This window comes from Blennius ocellaris (genome assembly GCF_963422515.1).
Source record: "Blennius ocellaris genome assembly, chromosome: 22".
Lineage (NCBI taxonomy): Eukaryota > Metazoa > Chordata > Actinopteri > Blenniiformes > Blenniidae > Blennius > Blennius ocellaris.
Window position 1 is genome coordinate 3,468,632 of NC_137671.1, and position 19,087 is coordinate 3,487,718.

Here is a 19,087-nt window from a genome sequence, read left to right on the forward strand (position 1 = left end):
TGGTCTGGTTTTGTTACAACACTGGACAGCGGAATGAGTTCTATCCGAGTCGGCTCCCACGCCACAGCGGGAAACCACCGACGCTCATAATTATCAGCATGACTCAACCTGCAGATTTGGAAACACTGGGACGTTTTTTTTTCTTCTTTTCTTACCACGAAAACACAAATTATACCAATGATGAAAAACAAAAAAACAAAAAACTGAACAGAAATGAAGGTTTTCAGCCTTATTTCACTATTCAAAGAATGCAGTTCCTTTGTTCTCACTTCATCTGCTTGTAATTTTAACTACGATAACATCAGGTGACGTACTGGACAAACTGACGCACCGTGTTAAAACTGCAATAGCCGGCTTAACAAACACACGGTTACCACGAACAATGTGTTTGGTATTTTGTGAAACCGGGTCATCAACCGCGGCGCTTCAGCCGCCGTACGCACTACGTGTATCGTCATGTAGTGCAAATGCATTGGAATCATTTTTTTTTAAATTTATGCAAATGGTGAGAAATAGCATCAGGTGCAACACTATGTGCATTGTGAAGTGCAAGATGTACCAGGTTACTAGATTTGGATGCAGTTATTGTCAAAACATTGCGTCGACTCCATTACTTAAATTGCTCCTTTATAAATGGGGACATGCTCCATGTGAAAGCGGTGGGTGGAGTGTGTGTGTGTGTGTGTGTGTGTGTGCGTGGACTCACTTGAGCGGCTCGTCGAAGCGGATGGTGGCGGCGCAGTGGAAGACGATGTTGATGCAGACCTTCAGCCTCTCCCGGTCCTCGGGGCTGATGGCGAGGCCGGGCTGCGTCAGCTCACTGCTGACGGGGACGATCTTCTGGTGGAAGTCGGGGTTGTCCTCCCTCACCCGGTCGAACAGCTGCGGGAGACGCACGCCGTCATTTGTGAGAAAACTCGGGAGCCACGCCGAGGCAAAAACGCCCCCCCGTCAGCCCCCCCCCCCCCCGCGCGCGAGCGTCGCGGACAAGAGCCGGAGGGACGGGACGGTGACGACGGGACCTCGAGTGTCAACGGGCGAACGCTGAAGTAACATGACGGGGAATGCAAATGGTGTCAATGGAAGAAGTCGCTGTGCAGAAGCGCCTCCGGCTACGGAAAAACAAGCAGCCCCAGACGGGATTGTGATGCGAGGGAACCTCTTCGCTCTTGTAATTGTGGAGCGCCGCAGAAAGGTCAGACAGGAGAGCCGGTCTCTGATGGCCTCATGTCAGAGCTGGAGTAACGAGAGAGCCTGACCTTTTCCGACAAGGACGCATCGGACCTGCACAGAGTTTATAAAATGTCATCTCGACTGATCCTTTTTTACATCCAAGCCTTGCTTTCTGCCATTTTTCAATTTGCATTTATTGCCGACCTCCAATGTTCTGACTCCATTCAGTGCAATACTGTGTTTAATCATGCACATTTCTCGCTACAATACTTGAAATACAATGGATTAATCTATGTGCATTATCTGGAATAGCACGAGTAATACAAAGTCTATAATGCGCAAACCTTTGTGAATCAATATGTGCAGCACATTGTTATTGACACTCTGTGTAAAGCTGCGAGCATCAATATGTGCTACGCGTTCACTACATCGGCGCGATATTGTTCCGTGATGCATCCGTCTGCGTTGCCATGGAGATCAAGAGCTCTGCTCGACGGCACAGCGGCTGAGATCAGTTCCCGGATGCATCACGTTCTAATTGGAGGCGGCGGTCAAAATAAATGCGCTCTCAGCTGGATCGATATCGCCATAAAAACAGCCAATATCCATTCCTGAGCATCTCGAAAGGGAGAGTGTTCCATTAGAGTGCATTAGTTTATCGGGGGACCGATTCATTACGAGGCGGGTGTGTGAGGATGACTGGTGGAAGAACGATTTCAAAACGCACAGCTCAGATTATATTACCCTTTTGAGCCATGAACCATAAGGATATTCGGGTATTCGGATCGGATTAAAGTCCTGCTGGACAGAAACTCGACGAGGAAGAGTCCCGAACAGGCGTGAGCTGGAGCTCCGTCAGTTAGTGGAGGAAGATGCTCTATATGCCGATTTATGAACGGACGACGGGAAAACCGGTGAAATAAACTACAAACAGGCACACAGCAACACACAGCTCTTATAAATTCGTTTACATCCTGCATCCACGGGTGGCAACGTTACGCGTCGTTTTCAAGAACAGCTGACTAAAGATTGATGAGGCACTCCTCCGGTAAACAGGAGTTTAGTGAAGCGTAACCCGTAAGACATCAGCATTAGCGAATGCAAATAAGAACAACTACAGTTTTCAGATTCAATGGGTATTTGTTGTGTAATCAACAAACTCAACTCATACAGACTTGTGGATTATTCGCAATGCAGCGACTTGTTGGCTCAGAATTACCAAACAATGGATTGAACGAGTGCGACTGTGTGAAAGTGGGTCCAAGGAAAACCCAGTTCCACTTTGAGTTTTTATTTGTCGACGCCGCGAGTCAGACTCCATAAACGTCTCTGATAATGCACACGTACAAGGCCGGCGATTCAGCCGGGGGGAGACGGGGACGTTATCGCCTCATTAAAGAAAAGCGTTCGGTCACTTATCGCGGCGGTACACGCAAACTGCAGGACGACTGAACGTGCCCTCTGTGTGATATTGTTCCACCTGTTCACACTCGACGCATTCCAACGTGGAGGTGGGGTGGGGGGGGGGGGGCTGAGTGGGGGGGGGGGGGGGGGGGGGGGGGGGGGGGTGGATTACGTGAACTCTCGCCTAGATTTACAGGCTCACGTCTCGATGCGTCGGTGTCCCTCGTCCTCCCCCCCCCCCCCTTGCAAGACAGTCGTGGCACGGCGCCGCCAACAAGGCAGGCACTACTGGCAGCTGTGCAGCAGAGCTTCACACAGAGACAGTCAGGAATGGGGGGTGGGGGGGGGGGGGGTAGTGAAGGGATTGCCATCCAAGTGCGTGCTGTCTGTTATGAAATTGTGTGTCTGTGTGTGTGTGTGTGTGTTGCTCGGTTAAGCACCGCTCTCCCGCTAAAGCGGACAGATGTTGAATTAAACAGCTGTTTATCTCCACGTCGGGCCTCCTCATCAATCCCCTCCTCTACAAACACTCGGCACGCCGCTGCCATATTAGTCCTCGTGCAGTTTACAAAGTCATAACCTCATAACCATCCCGGGTGTGTGGGAGGCGGGGCGGCCATATTTTCTGCACGATAGTGCGGCCATTATTACGTAATGCGAAATAATGCCGTTGTCTCTTCCCTGGAGGACAACAGCACCACTCAGCTTTTCGGTCAAATAAAACAAAGATTTTCCATCTTTTTCCTCAGAACTATCTTTATATAAACACATTCCCTGTTAAAACGCTTTTTTTTTTGGCCATATATTTCCATATTGATATCTGTAATTAATTCTCATCTTTTTAAACTCGGGCCTCATTCAATGTTGTCAAGTGAAAAGGCATCGTTTTTGTATTTAAGCTCCAGAAAAATGTCGCCTTTACAGATCAACGTTTCGAAAATGACGCCCGTTTACATGGAAACGGCAGAAACACTGAAAATGCTGTAGCTTTCCTGTAGGGAAAAAAAACCCAACATACAACAAAAATCAACAACGGCGATGACACGGAGAAGTAAATGTTTCACCACGAGGCCTCTTGCCTCTCCCACCTGCTCGCGTCCCTCTTATCAGCCACTTGTGCAAACCTGCACCTCCTTTTCTCAACAGAAATACAACCTCTACTGAACTCTAACAATCCTATCTGCTGTTCACCTGAATGAGAGAGAGAAAAAATAAAAAATCCAGGCTCAAAAATCCTCCGCCCATGTTCAGAGGGAAACTGAATGACAAAAAGACCAAAGTGCACCGGGGTCAAAAGAGTGAACGGGGCCACACAACGGGGGCTTCAGAGAGCTCTTTGTTAGGGCAGAGCGAGGCACTGTGGGAGCGTGGCATTGTTCGATAAATAAAAACCTTGCCTTGTGCCAGCCCACCGCCGCTCCCTGCCACCCGCGGGCGTCGCACGGGAAGACAAAAGCCCGTCAGTCTCCGCTGAAACGCCACAAGTGTTTGCACAAGTCCATCTTGCTGGTGAAACAAAGTCAAGTTTGCTTTCCGTTTTAACCTTTTAGGGGTGGCTGGCGCCAACGCCGCCGCCATTTTCTTTCTTTTTTTCTTCTATTTTTGTCCTGTCACCAGAAACCCGGAATTTCGCATTCTGTGCGACCCCAAGGGCAATAAGTCGTCAATGAAAAGTGCTCCAAGCCGCCGGTCTGTGCACTTTCGCAGAAACACAACAGCAATAGCACTTTCCTTTCAGCCCGAGACGGCATTTAAACCACCTCTCTCCTCACTAACTGCCCTTTAACTGGAGCGACGCTCCTTTCGCAGCCCCCGTCGCACAGCCTGTTCCTCCCAGGGACACACCGACCGCACGGCCATGAAGAAATAAGTCATCTTTTCTTCTTCTTCTTCTTCTTCTTTTTAAAAACAGTTGTGAGAGAAGGTCATGGTGGCAAAATGTCAAAAAAAAAAACTGACCGCAGGGAGAAAGTGACAACCATCAACAAACACTTGATGGGTCGCTTATTTAACAAAGGAAATATTGAATTATTAAACTGAATGGAATGAAATGAAGACCAGTGGAATATCTTTGAAAGAATGAACCGGGACTCATTCAGATTGAAGCATTGAACTAAACTGAACAGGACAGAATGAAATAAAATATGAAATGGACACAGATTTCAATTAAACAATAGAATTGAGAACAACTCGAATCTGCAGAGTGGAAAAATGGACAAATAATGGTAATGCTGACAGGTGGCAAGACATTAGTGACAACAACATCCATATTATCCCCAAAACAGTGAATCAACTGAAACATTTTAAAAGCTTGTAAAAGGTGCAAAACTGCAGAATCGGTCAATTTGATGAAATCACGTTATTCCTTTCCGTGTTAATATTTTACCCAGGAAAACTGAGGAAAACCTGCTGCCTGAGGTGTTTGTTAAGCCTCATATTGCCGCATGTCTTAGGAATGTCTGAAAATGGCACTGTGGAACAACTACGCTCAAAACTATAGTTACGATTTAGAAATTAAGGGGGAAAATGTCTTCATGCCAAGAAATGTGTAATAAATTCCCCATAGCAGCAAAAGTCAATAAAGAGGAACATCCAAATGTCTTAACGCAATGATTTCTATGGACTTTTTACAACAGAGAATTTGCTGTAATGATATTTCAGATAAATACAAAGCAGAATATCAACTTGTTCTCGGTGGCCATGTGCTCCAACAAGTCAACAGGGAGTTACTGAAGTGCCATGAATGTCTTCAAAAGGTCAACTGCAGGGAACAGCTCAGATTACCGACCCTTTCCCATGAATCGGAGCAGACTTCAATAGTCACGCAGTAAAACAAAACCCTGATCTTTGAGCACGTGGTCACTGAAAACCTTCGTCCCGCAACGATGCCGCGGTTCGACCAAATATGAAAAAACAAAACAAAACTACAGTCCTCATCAATCCCGAGTCTGAAACTAGCTTCTGTCTGCACCTTTTCCCTTTGCTGAGCACGCCGGACGCCTCCGACAGGCGACGGCAAATTTACAATACCCGGGAAAAGGTCTGCCAAAGTGTGTCAGAAAGAAGCAATTAGCGGCGCCACCCTCAGCACTGACCTCCATTTCCTAGCATGCGTCGTCTAAATTAGTCAAATAATGGGACGTGAGCAGAGGAGAGGGCGGGGTGGGGGGGTTGATAAAGGAATATAAAGGAGACTGTACCAACCAGACGGTGAAGAAAGGGTGCGAACAATGGTCATTATGTCTCTGATACGGGTGAAATTGAGTATCTGAAAGGAAGAACTTGGCCTGGCGATTCACACGGGGAAACTGGGAGGTTGGAATTACCAGGACTCGTCTTCAGACTCAAACCTGATCCGTCTTCACCTGCAACAAAACCCCGCCGACCGTCGGAACCAGAAACCGCCGACCTTTACTGACGTGTCGGCGTCGTTATCGACGCCAGTCGACGGGAAGAAAATTGAGACAATTCAAGAGGACGGACGGATTGTGGGGACAGATTCAAAACCCTGGTTCGGGAAGAGGAAAGGGCGAGTGTGCCACTCCTTCAGGTGACCCGACGCAGAGCCAAGTAGAAGCTTATTACTCCGAGAGCAAACAGACACACAGGAACCAGAGAGACTGGAGTGCGCCGCAGAAACAACATAAACAGGATATCGCGACCGTCATCAACCGAATGCATTACCAAACACCAAAATCCATTTAGTGGTATTTCATTGAAGCATCTGCCACATGTGGGAAGATCCGTCTCTGCCTCCACTCTGTACAACAAGCACAAGCAGAGGCGTCACACATTCTGAGAATACAAGTGTCATTACCTCACCAGAACGGAATATGGACTGCTGATGTACTTTTTTTATTTCGTTTCAATGTCTTCTCATGCATTTTTATATGTAAAAGAGGTCCTAACCTCTGGAATGCCCTCCCCCTCCCTGTTCGACAAGCCCCCCCTCACTGTCCATTTTTAAAACTCGTCTTAAAACCTATTTTTATTCTTTGGCTTTTACCTCAGCGTGAGACTCTGCTCTGGTTTTAGTGCCTTCGTTTTTTGTTATTGTTTTAACTTTTTATGTTTTGTTTATTGTTTTACCATCTGATTGTTTTAACTTTTTTATTGTTTTAAATGTTTTTATTTTCCCTCTTATATTTTTATTTCAATGTACAGCACTTTGTCTCAGCTACGGCTGCTTAAAGCGCTTTATAAATAAAGTTGAGTTGAGTTGAGTCAAATGGTGCATTTTTTTTCTCGAAAGAAGCTAAAAATGTGAAGAAATCCAACATTATTTTGTCTCAAAAACATTTTTTTTTTAAACGTCTATTACAGGGGGGGATGCTGTGGTCATGGTAATGCAGTAAAACACATTACATCACGTCTCAGTGGGGCGTCCGACCACATATGAAACCATGTGTACTGTGGAGAGAGAGAGAGAGAGAGAGACAGAGAGAGAGAGAGAGAAACTCAAACGTCGCTCGCAGGAGGCCTGGAGCCGGCCCGCCTCACTACGCATGCCCGCCGCCCCGGATGACTCCACCAGCTACATCTAATGTGCTAATTTACTCCAGAAACTGGAGTTAATTTGCGCCCTAATTATATGCGGAATAATTTGTTCCCCCTTGCCCTCCTCCCTGGGGAGCGGAGCTGCAGCTATCCGTCGCTTGCCGAGCAGTTATGGATGAGCAGGACGCCGGGCGATGCCTTTGTATTTAGACCGCCGCAGCAATTCGCTGGCCGTGGATGCAAACGGTGGAAATCTCGGCTCCGAATGAGATAACGGGGCAAAAAAAAAAAAGACCGAAAACCACAAAGGAGGAGGGTCAAACATCAAAGCTGTGGTGGGCTGCTTTCAAACTGGGAATCCTTTGAAGTCCTGATTTAACAGCAGGAGAAGAAACGGCGGTGCGGAACAGAGAGTCAAAGGAAAGTTCCACCTTTTGGAGCCGGTTTGAAAAAAGTGACGGTTGCGGTGGCTCCGAGTGCCGTTATTGTCTGAACGGACAACCAAAACTCAAAGTAAAATCATGAGTTTCACTAATTTTTGTCATTTAAATGAGGCCTAAAATCTATGTTTTCTTTCAAATTGACAGTTTTCTTGGTTTGGCGGCCCGGAGTGGCACAGGTGCACACACACACACACACACACACACACACACACTCTGTAGGTTGTGCAACAGGTAACAGCCCATCAGTCACATGAAGGTGAAAGGTAAAAGGCTTTTAAACAGATGAAACTGTCCACCGCCAGTTTGATTTAGGGACACTGCTCGGAGACATTTCAAGTCCCCAGACAAGGACAAATACATGTGTTCAGGCCGTAAATAAATACTTGTTTTACAAACTGCCAATAACACAGACGGTGAGTTATGAACGACTTCGTTTCTCAGATTCCAAGGTGACATCTCATAATTATACCGGTTTGTCCTTATTTCGAGTGGTTCACCGAAAAGATGACAAGAAAATACGAAGAAAAGCACCAACATAAACATCATATTACATGTTGATGTATCGTAAGTGACGTCGTGATGACAATACTCATTATCATGTTTCTAACCAGTAACAGGCAGGCTTAGAAAAAAAAAAACAACCTTTATTAACACGTCACACAATCCTGGGATGGATGATAAACTACTTACTTCCTCAGAATATATTGCCGCTTGTCTTTAAATCTAAACAATGACAGCCTTTGTCGCTGATCTCTCGGTGTTGGAAACGTCTGCAGTCACTTTATTTTTAGCTGGAAACGTGTGCGCTCTCCTGAAGAGGCTCCAGATGATCCTGATGCACAAAGCACTCTCACTAAATTCAGGATCATTTGGAGCCATCTGTGCCGCAGCTGTCACACCGATCACCGATTTCCCCCCACAGCGCGGCGAAAACCGCCCCCCCACCCTACAGGATTCTGTCACGGAGGCAAAATTCCTCCAGACCCCCCCCCCCCTCCTCCACTGGAACATTCCACTTCCCACCCCTCCGGGACGCCACGAGGCCTCCAACGCTTCAACAGCCTGACGGTGGGAGGGAAATGCACGCAGAGGCCTCCAGTACCAGAGGACGGATTGTCAACCGGAGACACGTCCACTCAGACAGTGTGGCGTCGGCACGACAACGCCGTGGCTGGGCGACCAGGCTGCGGCCATTCTACGACCTTCCCAATCAGAGGTTCGAATCCCCATCTCCACCTGTCCATTGAAAGGTGGTGGAAACGGCCATTGCTTTCGAAACGCGCTACTTTTCAGAAGCGGAGCGTTTACTCGAAACGGCCACAGAGAGACGCCCACCGCCTCCGATTGGTAAACAGCCGACGCGTCAGGTTCGCGTTCCGAGAAACAAAAACACACTGGAAGGACGAGACCAAAAACCCCGTCTCTCCCTCATGAATCATCTCCGATTCGGAACAGAATAATACCGACCCGAACACTCCCATGAATACCAATCAGTAATTGAGGAACCGCTCGTGGAAATTTAATGAGTGCGGAGCGGGTCGGGACCTGGCTGGTAACGGACACGGCGAGAGAGACACCTGATCCAATGGGAAACTGGCTGGGAGGGGAAACGCTACACACACAGGCGCCTGACAAATGATGTGAGATTGAAGAGGGTGAGATACTTGAATGAACGTTAACCGATGTGCAGGAGGAAGCCTGGCTTTGTCTTCTTGGTTTAGACGCTGTGGAGCTGATTCATTGATTTTCATTTATCTTCATGCAGCCTGAGTGGGAGCTGCTCAGCACTATGAATTTTTTTTGGGCTTTGGAGGATTAGCCTCGGAGTAGAAAACTGGCAAATCTCACAAACACAGGTTAACTAATCCAGATTTATTATCAGACCACCAATATCTGGTTCTTTCTCATTGGATAATTTGCTTCTCTTGGGTGTAAACATGTTTTCCATTTTGAAATTAACCAACTGCGGTGATCCCCGATTCTCCCCGACTCAGAAGTGGAATGTGGTTCATTGTAAAAAAAAAAAGTCTTTGTATTTCTGCAGGTTTACACTTTATTTTGAATTCATTAATTCCACTGAACCCATTCCGCATGACGGCACGGAGAACATTCAAGTTAACTAGTTAACCGCTTGATCATCACTCGCGTAAACAAGCCACAGGCAGAGAAAGAAAAACTCGCCCTCCATGCCGCCCACTCGCCGCCATTTGTGCCGAGCTGAAATTACAGGGTGGCGTTAACCGGCGCTTCAAAGCCCCGCCGCGTCGGGGCGAGCTAATGACACGGCGGACGGCGTGGAGGGAAGCCGGGATGAGCTCGGGAGCTAAATTAAGGCGCAAAAATTCTCCCGACTCTCGGCGGCGGCGGATATCGGTTCAAAAAATAAAAAAATTAAAAATTAAAAAGACGCTATTAGACGTAGACAGACAGAGGAATACAGAGAAAGTGTGATTTTCACGGGTGTGCTGACAGTTTGAGGCCAGACGGAGGAGATGTGTGAGAACGCAGCCGCTGAGCTTCAGCTCCTCTGCTCCGCATTAAGTCCACTGGAGTTTTGGTGGATTTCTGCTGAGTCATGATTTGCTGCCAGGCCTGATAAAGATGATGCCACATATTTGGGAACCCCCCCCCCCCCCCCCCCCCCTCTTTCATCCGTAGCTTCTCTCCTCACCTCCACCTACGTAAACGCCGTCATCCTCCTACCGCTGACGTGTTGGAGACGAAGAGGAGGAGGATCCGGCGCGGTTAACCTTTTATTATTCTCCGTGTGACTCGTCATCTCCTCTCAGATCCTGCATGTTACCTGGCTTGTCATCCGGTGGAGGGATTCCCTTATTAACCCGTTACCGGCCGAGCCATCGGTTTGCTCATCCTCCATTTTCTTCGAAACTAATAATGACGACTTCACGACAGTCAAATAACACATTTGTTGGTATAAACTCCTCATTATACAGCTTCAAGTCAGTCTTTGAAAGAAAATCTGTTAGAGGCAACGTCTTTAAATGACTTAACATGATCGGTCAACGGTGACAGCTGCCACTCAAGGGGCTCACTTGCTGAAATAAAACGTGCGATGAAGTCCACCAATTCAAACTCGGAAGGGGAAAATTGGTTGGAAAATTGTTTGGGCCCCGTCCATGGAAGACGGTTTTTCTCATCGTCTGATGCAGAGAGACACACAAATAAACACCGGCGCCTTTCGACAGTAGAAGAGATCGCCATTATCAGCGTCTCCTGCTGGAAATCGCCGCCACGACTCAAAACGTTTCACAGCAAACGCTTGTGCCCCTTCTTGCCGTCGCCACCAAACCTAATCAACGGCGCTTGTTTTCAACAATCTGTTCTGTCTGACGACACTCGAGGAGTTATTTTTACATCGTGCTGTGCACGAGCCTGAGGCGACTTTAAAAATGGAGGTACTTCATCTCCAGACTGTGACGCCGGTGAAGGTTTTCTGCTTCTTCCTGCAGCGGGACTCTGAATCGACGCTGCGCGAGCATCAAACATCAAAAATCACTTTTTTTTTACCACAAAGTTGCATGCACGCACGCATATTTTCTGCACGGCGGCTTCTTACCACTACAGATAAAACAATACTGGAAAAAAAAAAAAAAAAAACTCATACCAGCAGCAGCAAGTGTGAAAACAGAGGAAGCAGTTTTTCAAACATCGATGAGGGAAAGCAGCTCCAACACTTTTGACTTCCTGCAGTTAGTTTGTTACCACGACAGCCCTTCGAGTTAAAACACATCGGTTTTTACGTTTATGTTTCGACACGAACAAAAGAAAAACGGTGTTAAGTTGCCATGTTGGGCCACTAGTGGGTGCTGCCGTTTCTTTTTTTTGTTTTGAAAACCACACACAATATACTGTAAACGTTAACAATGGGAGAACGTCTGGGTTACTGCTGCGGCTATTACGAGTTTCAGAAAAGTTGTGTTTTAGCCGGTTTTACACAAAGCAGGAGCCAGGGCATATTCAAAAACTTTCACCTTGGAGAACCGTTGTGGAAGTTTTGTAAACGGGGGAATGAAAGTGAAACGACAAGGCACCAGACTGAAAGCAGCTTCCATTAAAGAAATAGTAACAAACTACTAATACAGACATTATGTGAAGCAGGAAAAAAAGCTGAAATACAAAATTAAAAAAAATACTACTATGAGGAATTTCAGCCTTTTTCCCCAAATTTCACTCACTTTATCGCTTTAATGAGCTAAATTAGACCATTTCAAGCGTTCACTCAATCAAGATGTGGCCGTTACCTTGCACTTCATCATGTCGCTGACCCGCTGCTGCATGGACTGGCCCGCCTTGGGTCTGACCAGGATGTAGAGGGCTTGGACCTCGGGGCAGGTCCTCAGCAGCTTCTCCACCAGCACCTTGCCCATGAAGCCAGTGGCTCCCGTGATCAGCACGTTCTTTCCGGCGTAGTACTCCACCACGGACGCCATGTTGCCACCCGCCGCGCCGCCGCTGCAGAGGTCCGTCGGTCTGTTGGTGCCGCCTGCCACCGCCGCCGCCGCTGCCTCCTCCTCCTCCTCCTCTCCCACCCCGTCCAAGTCCCGGCCTTCAGGTAACACCTGCAGAGGGGCGGGGAGGGAACATCAGCAAAGAGGCAACCCACAAACTTGAAATAGTGTTTGTTTAGCCGCTGTGGGACTTTAAAAGACAAAACGAGAAGCTGAATCTGATCTGTGAGCGGCAATCTGTGCTTCATCGCTTCAGTCTGAGGCGTCACGACGGGAGCAAAGCAGGTCATTTAAAATTTAAATGGGTGGCGTTATTTCTTTCTTCTGACCTTCACCGAGTCAGGGGAGGGCGATGATATGAATATTCATCCTGCGGAATAAAGAGCGGGCGATGACATCAGCTCCCGTTTGGCGTCTGCAAGCAAACCTCCAAAAGGACTTTTAATGAAATTATCAGTCCAGCAAAGCAGCAACGACCGTTTTCAACCATAATTCTATTTTCAATTCAATCCCAAGCCACACCAAAGTTAATGTTCCTTCTTTCAGAAAGCCAAATGTGGCTTTTACAACAACAGGAACACTGTAAAGAGGCAAACTGAAAAAAACTGATTGATTCAACCTCCTGCATAATGAACAAATAATAACTGCCATGTTTAACTTGAACAACACACAAGTCATTTAAGCAAATACGACCCTGTTTTCATTCTGCAATGGAGTTTTGGCTCACTGAATATGCAGCTGGCAGCTGAAGAATCGGCCACAGAAAACAGCAAAGTAATGCTTTATTATTTTTCCATCACACGGTCCAAAAGCGAGACAAAATTGAAACTATATTAGAAATAATTAGAGAAACGAGCAGTTTAACTGGAGGCAGCGTGCACATGAAAGTAAAGCCAACACTTTACAAATGTCCTCTTTCTGTTTCAATATAAAAGCCCCAAATTCCAATTTAAAAAGCTGCAAAACAACAATTATATTGACTAAAAGATTGTGTTTATGTGACAAGTTTTTCCAAGTGAAAATGCAAAACTTGAATTTTGGGTGTCCGTTCACATGACAACGGCGCTCGGAGACACTGAAAACTCCACTTTTAGAAAACGCTCCAACTCTGCCTGTAGAAACGGAGAAAACAAAACTTTCTAAAATCGCTTGAGGCTCCGTGTTGATGGTTGAAATCCTGCTACTGCGCAGAAAAAGTGAAGTCGATGGACAATAACAATATTTGCCTCCAGAGTGTCGTGACTCACTTGGACGTTTTATAGTCATACATAATAACCCAACTAATCTGTCCACGTGCTCCCATTGTTGATGTTTATAGCGTATTGTTCTCGGCCCGCAAGTGTGTGTGGTTTCATTACACAAAAACAAACGGCACCCACTCGAGACCCAGCGTGAAAACGTTTTCAAAACGTTGCCGTCTAAAGGCGAAACTTCTCTGAAACGAAAACGCGAAAACAAAGCGTTTCTACTTTCAAAGTGGCAAAAAACGAGGCCTGAAAGGGGTTTTGATGATCCAGAAGGTTCAGTTCAAGCAAGTGTTATGCAGGTTAACGCTCTGATCTTCTGAGTAGTTCCACCGCTGGAAGTCAGAAGTCTGGATTGAGACGAAGCTCTGCGGGGAAAGTTAATCACTACTAAAGTCCATGTTCACCATTTCCACAGCCGGTTGGTTTATGACCGTCAAACTAAATATAGTGGAAGTAAAAAGTGCCCGGTTAGCTCGGGTGAAAGACAATAAAAACTTTACGAGCTGCAGCTTATCTTCAACCCTGTCGCTTTGTTGAGTGAGTCACATGGAAAGATGCGACATTGTGCAGCACTTTATTGCAGGTTTTTTTGGGGGGTGATTTATTTGACTCCTATGATGTGCCGGTGTTGGACTTTGTCTCTTTAGACAATGACTGACAGCAGCGTCTCTTGGCTGCAGCTCTGCGTGGACATGTGGGCTAAAAGCGCCACGCTGCCAACGGTGCTGCTCATTTGTGCGTAACCACGACAACGACGTGCCGGTCGATACATCGCAAGCCTCTCGAAGATCAGACGACTTCCTCCGGTTAATGCCGTGTGTGTTTTTGTTTTTTTCCCTCCCCTCCTACTCGCTCGCAGCAGTTCGTAGCATGTTTAACATAAAATGTTCGGATCAGTGTGTGTGTGTGTGTGTGTGTGTGTGTGTGTGTGTGTCCCCCCCGCCACCGGGTCGAGCTGTGATTTGTACAACACAAGTGTTTTTCTTGCTTCCATCATCCCGTCTCACGGGGCTGCCGATTCCTGGCAACTCTGCCCAAAGACTGAAGACAGAAACCAAATCCTCCGGAGGCAAACGTGGCCCAGATAACAAAACAATCGTGTATTTGCTTGCTTTTTTTGTTTCCATGCCGCCGTCTGGCCGCGCAGCGTTGGATTACACTTCTCTGCACGCCGACCGAGGAGAGCAGTTCCCTTCTTCTGGTTCGACCCACTGGCTCAGATTAGTTTTAATCTGATTGGAACTTTTTTGGACATGGCGATACGTTGGAGACTTGCTCCTGACGACTGAATCGAAAAGGTCAGAGTTGAAGTCCCTCGCCGAAGCCCCCTCTGACATTCCTGCCTCACACCTCACCGAGTGCCCCCCCCCCCTCCATTGGACACGAGGACGAAAGCAGGGGTGGCCTGAAAGTCACTGCGGATTATCGCCTGACAATGGAAATGTTCCTGCAGCTGGAACAGTGTTGGAACTGACGTGCCTATCCTGGACTCATGAAACCCAGTGCACACGACATCATCATCCCCCCCACACGCACACGACACCCCCTCCTCCTGACGGCCGGCAGTTTCCCGCCTCCATCTGCTTACTTTAAGCCAACATGGGAACGGGAGTTAAACTGGTTCGGTCAAGAACTCTCCTTTCTGTTCTTAAATCCACCGTCTTAGTTTAACTCCGGGGGCTGGATGGACGCTATTTCACGTTCTCATGAACGGAACCAGATAATACCTTAGATTTAGTCAATATACCTAAATTATATAACGACAGAACACCTCAAGTACCAAATCATTTGAATATTTATTGATTTATTAGTCAAGTCGGAAGCCTTCAGCTTTTCACTTTACACATTTTACACATTCTGAATGCAGCAATATTGATATTGTATTTCTTATTTCTTGCGTCACCTATATCATTTTGACCTTAATGTATAGGATGTAGATATTGTCTACCTGTACTTTTTTAAAAATGGTGTCAAAATAATATCTATCTAAAGTTTCTATCCATAGTGACTTTTGAAATAGAAGACAGATGGACAGTCAAGTCGCAGTCTGTTAATATGTTATGTAACATGTACTTGGGAGTTCAGACTCCGTTTGCGCGACAACATTTTCAAGTGAAAACCGAAAACTTTCGTTGTGTTTTGTTAGAAAGTCTAAACCTTTTGCAAAAGCGGTAGGAAACGGAGGGGAAAACCCAATTTTCTGAAAACGCTCGTCTGGGGAAACGTGGAAAATGCCACCGTTCTAAAACGCAACTGCGCGCCAAGGCCGAGATAGATAATTCTTCTGCACATGTGCGAGTAGATGGACGATGACAACAATGGCAACCAGCAGCGCCACCTCGTGGCCCGGTGTGGTCACTGGACCATCTTCAGCATTCCTGCCATTTCCATGTAAATCAACATTTTCGAAACGTGAAAAGGAAAATGCAAAAATGATGTTTTTACAGAGAAATGTATAATGCGGATTGTAAAGATATTCAAAATGCATAGCAGCAGTAAAGGTTAAGAGACCTTGGCAGGAGTAGGCACGGGAAGAGGCGAAGGGAGTTCAGACAAAACAACACGGAGCATCATGAGATTTATTTATACTGTGCCGTATCTCCACACGCATGAATGCACCCTGAACTGTCCTGCCTCCTGAGGCGGGCAGCCTGTTCGCTTTGCGCATCTCTGCGATGATGCAAAGCAACAGCCCACCCCTCACCCCTCCGCCACCAATCAAACAAAACAGACGCAGGGTCTTTAAGTCTCCCGACCTGTCCGCGTCCATCACGCTAAAGCAGGAGGGACGCGCATTAACCTTGACGTCTCGTCGGCGGTGAGTAAGCGCCGTCCTTGGTTGAAGTCTTTTATTGTGACTTGGAAGCAGAAGCCGAATCGGCGGGGAGGGGGGGGGAGCAAGGACGGAGACTAAAAGCATAAGGCGCAGCGTCTTGGGTCACGATGCCATCTTGACAAAGTACCGCGTCACTCCGAGACACTCGCAAGAACGGCAGAGAGTCGCACCGCTGCCGCACCCCGGCCTTATTTGCTGCTTTCTGAAGGTTTTGTATGTGTGTTGTCGTTGTCCCCCCCCACCCCCCTCAAAGCTCTTCTCTCCGGGTGGGGGGGGGTGTCCACGCTGCATGTCAGAGGCGGGTTGTTCTGCAGAGCTCCTGCCCGCGGCCTCTCCTCACAAGCCCTCCATTAGTGGGTCAGCTGAATGCTGCCGGAGCTCTCCAGCTGCACGCTGGCTGAGGCCATTAGGAAACGGACAAAAGCCAGCAGAGGAATGAGAGCGGGGGGGGGGGGGGGGGGAGTGTGGGAAAAATAGAAAGAGCGAAATGCCGCAAAACGTAGCCAATAATTAATACGGCATTAGTCGACTTGAATGCCGGGGCCAAGCTGCATAAAGGAGAAGTCAGAGGCTTTCGCTGAAAAGCAGGATGCCGACAGTGGATAGAAAAAAGAAAGACCTGAAAAAGCTCGGTTCGGCATACAACCGTCGAGGGCTATCGTTTTCACATCATTGTGCCAGGATGAGACCTGGGTAGAGGCACCGTCCAAGCGCCGAAACCAAGCCAGGAGATCAGATGTGACTCAGACGCCAAACGTCTCCCGCACGTTTGGAAACGTCACCAACCAGCCCCGAAGTCTGAAATCGGCATGCAAGGCGTGACGATCGTCGCACCTTCTGAAGCGATCATGCTTCCGATTTCAGCGTCTTCATGCTTCAGTTGTTTTCTGCTCTTTATCTCGGTGACGATCTCCAGAGAGGAAATATAGACGAGTCGCCCGTCTCCAGCCAGGGGGAGGGAAATGGCCTGATCAAGAGATCAGATAAATGATGCATAATGTAACTTTCTGTATCGCACAGAAGGGAAATTAGTCATCTCAGCCATAAAAATTGTTCACTTCGGTATAATTACCACAAATAGAAACACAATGTTCACCGACTTCAATAATAGGTCAATTAAACTGAATGAATCTTGTGAAATGCTCCTGAAAAGAACAACGTCCACGCTCAATCAGCCAGATATATCTTTGTCTCCACCATGAATGCTTACAAAAATCTAAACGATTTCAAATACCTCTGCCAGTCCATTCGCAATATTTACTTATGTAATCACATTAGTCCCGCTTTCCTTTCATATTTAACAGTCACTCATGTTGAACATGCAGATCATGAATGAACAGATAATTTACCAGTTTCATCAGTCTTCGGATAAACATACAAGTATGTCTGTGGTCAAATATAGATGATTGAATATATCTTCAGAAAATACCAACTTAGATGATCAATAAGGGTTTATATATGATACATATGTAATTGTATTTATTTGGCGTATAGAGACAAAGCTATTTAAATGTATATATGTGATTTCATACTTGTATGTCTGGAATGAATGAATTAAAAATAAAACAAAACTAAAAGGTTTTATATGATGAAAAAAAATGACACGGACATTCATATGGACAGACGACAAAGTTAGATTATTACAGTGACTGTCAACTCTAAAACTAGCAAGACCCAGGAGAATATGGACTGGGAGTCATGACACTACGGAGGCGGCCATTGTTGTTATTGTCCATCGACTCAAGCATGTGCAGAAGAACTATTTATTACAGTAACAGAACCTAAATGAGCCCGCTCGTGTGAATATGAAGAATATGAAAAAAGAAAAAGACGTGTGTTCACACCTCTTTGCAAAGGCGGCTAAAGGCTAATCTAATTAGAATTAAATATATCATCTGGGGGTTTCACGGGTTTAAGCAGCCTCTTTAATTCAATCCTTTTCCTTCGTTACCGCCACCAGCCCAGTTTTACGTCCACACATGGAGAGCGACGGCATAAGCTCCAGTTTCTGTCCCATTGTCTGCTCCACATCTGATGCCAGAGATTCTGTAATTACACCAGCCGTCTCCGCGTGACGCAGGCTCTCGCCGCTCTGGTGTCCGTTTGCGCTCCGGATCAAACCCAGGTCACCAACTGATCCCAGTGTGCAGGAGAGCAGACGCTCTCACCTGAAATGCCTTCCTCAAACGCTTCGATGTCCACACGATGGGTTACTTCAAATAATCCAATATCAAGGGGCGACGTCTTTTTAAATTGCCAACAAGTCAATTTTAGTCCGACAAATGTGCACGTTCGCTGGATTATTTCAGCTTCGCTGCGGTGTTAGAGAAGCTGCCACCATTTTATTGACTGGCTCACAAAGTGAATTCAGGGAGGAAGATGCTTTATAATCTGCATGTCACCACACATATGCAGTTGCACAACACTAACTCTTCAAGCCTTCGCGTGTCGCAAATCCCAATTCACCCCTGACGGCAGAGTGTATCATCCAGAGTGCTGATTGAGCAGCAGCATGCAGTCGCAGCGACGGGCTTCAACATGAAATCGCACAGAAACTAAAAAGCTGCGGCAGCAGTTCTCACGGAGGCTGAAAAAAAGGCCTTCAAGTAGACAGAATTCAGACGTGCCGTCATGACGAGGGCGAAGACCTGTAACTGGTGAGGAGGCTTCAACGTGCTGGTCGCAGTGCCGACCGATCCTGCAGGCTCATCTTCCTAATGTGGGGAGATCAGGATCCCGGAGGCAGATTCCCAACGCCTTTATAACACAGTGGCCATTGCATTTAGGGGTAATTAATCATCCTGACGTAAAGGGCAGTCAAACTCGGCAGCAAAATGCCTTCACTTAAACGAGCTCGTCTTATGTCCAGCTTCCACGTTGATCCCGACCGTGACGACGTTGGAAGGTACGACGGACAAAACAGGCGCAATTACCACCCCGACGCTGTGTTCGACGCCTTTTTATTAACGGCAGCAGCTCATATCATCAGCACGCATCCTGCTGCACGTTTCTAATATG

The 19,087-nt window shown here is 46.9% G+C and overlaps 1 protein-coding gene across 1 annotated transcript in view; it reads right to left on the bottom strand.

Moving 5' to 3' along the window:
• The window catches only part of LOC308146555 (fatty acyl-CoA reductase 1), a 37,157-nt gene that overhangs the window by 9,997 nt on the left and 8,073 nt on the right, over positions 1–19,087 (bottom strand). The window contains exons 2-3 of the mRNA XM_080518441.1: positions 11,780–12,097; positions 707–882 (exon numbers count right to left, since the gene is read on the bottom strand). Of these exons, the coding sequence (XP_080374567.1) occupies positions 707–882; positions 11,780–12,097 (494 nt within the window). The remainder of the gene's footprint in view (positions 1–706; positions 883–11,779; positions 12,098–19,087) is intronic.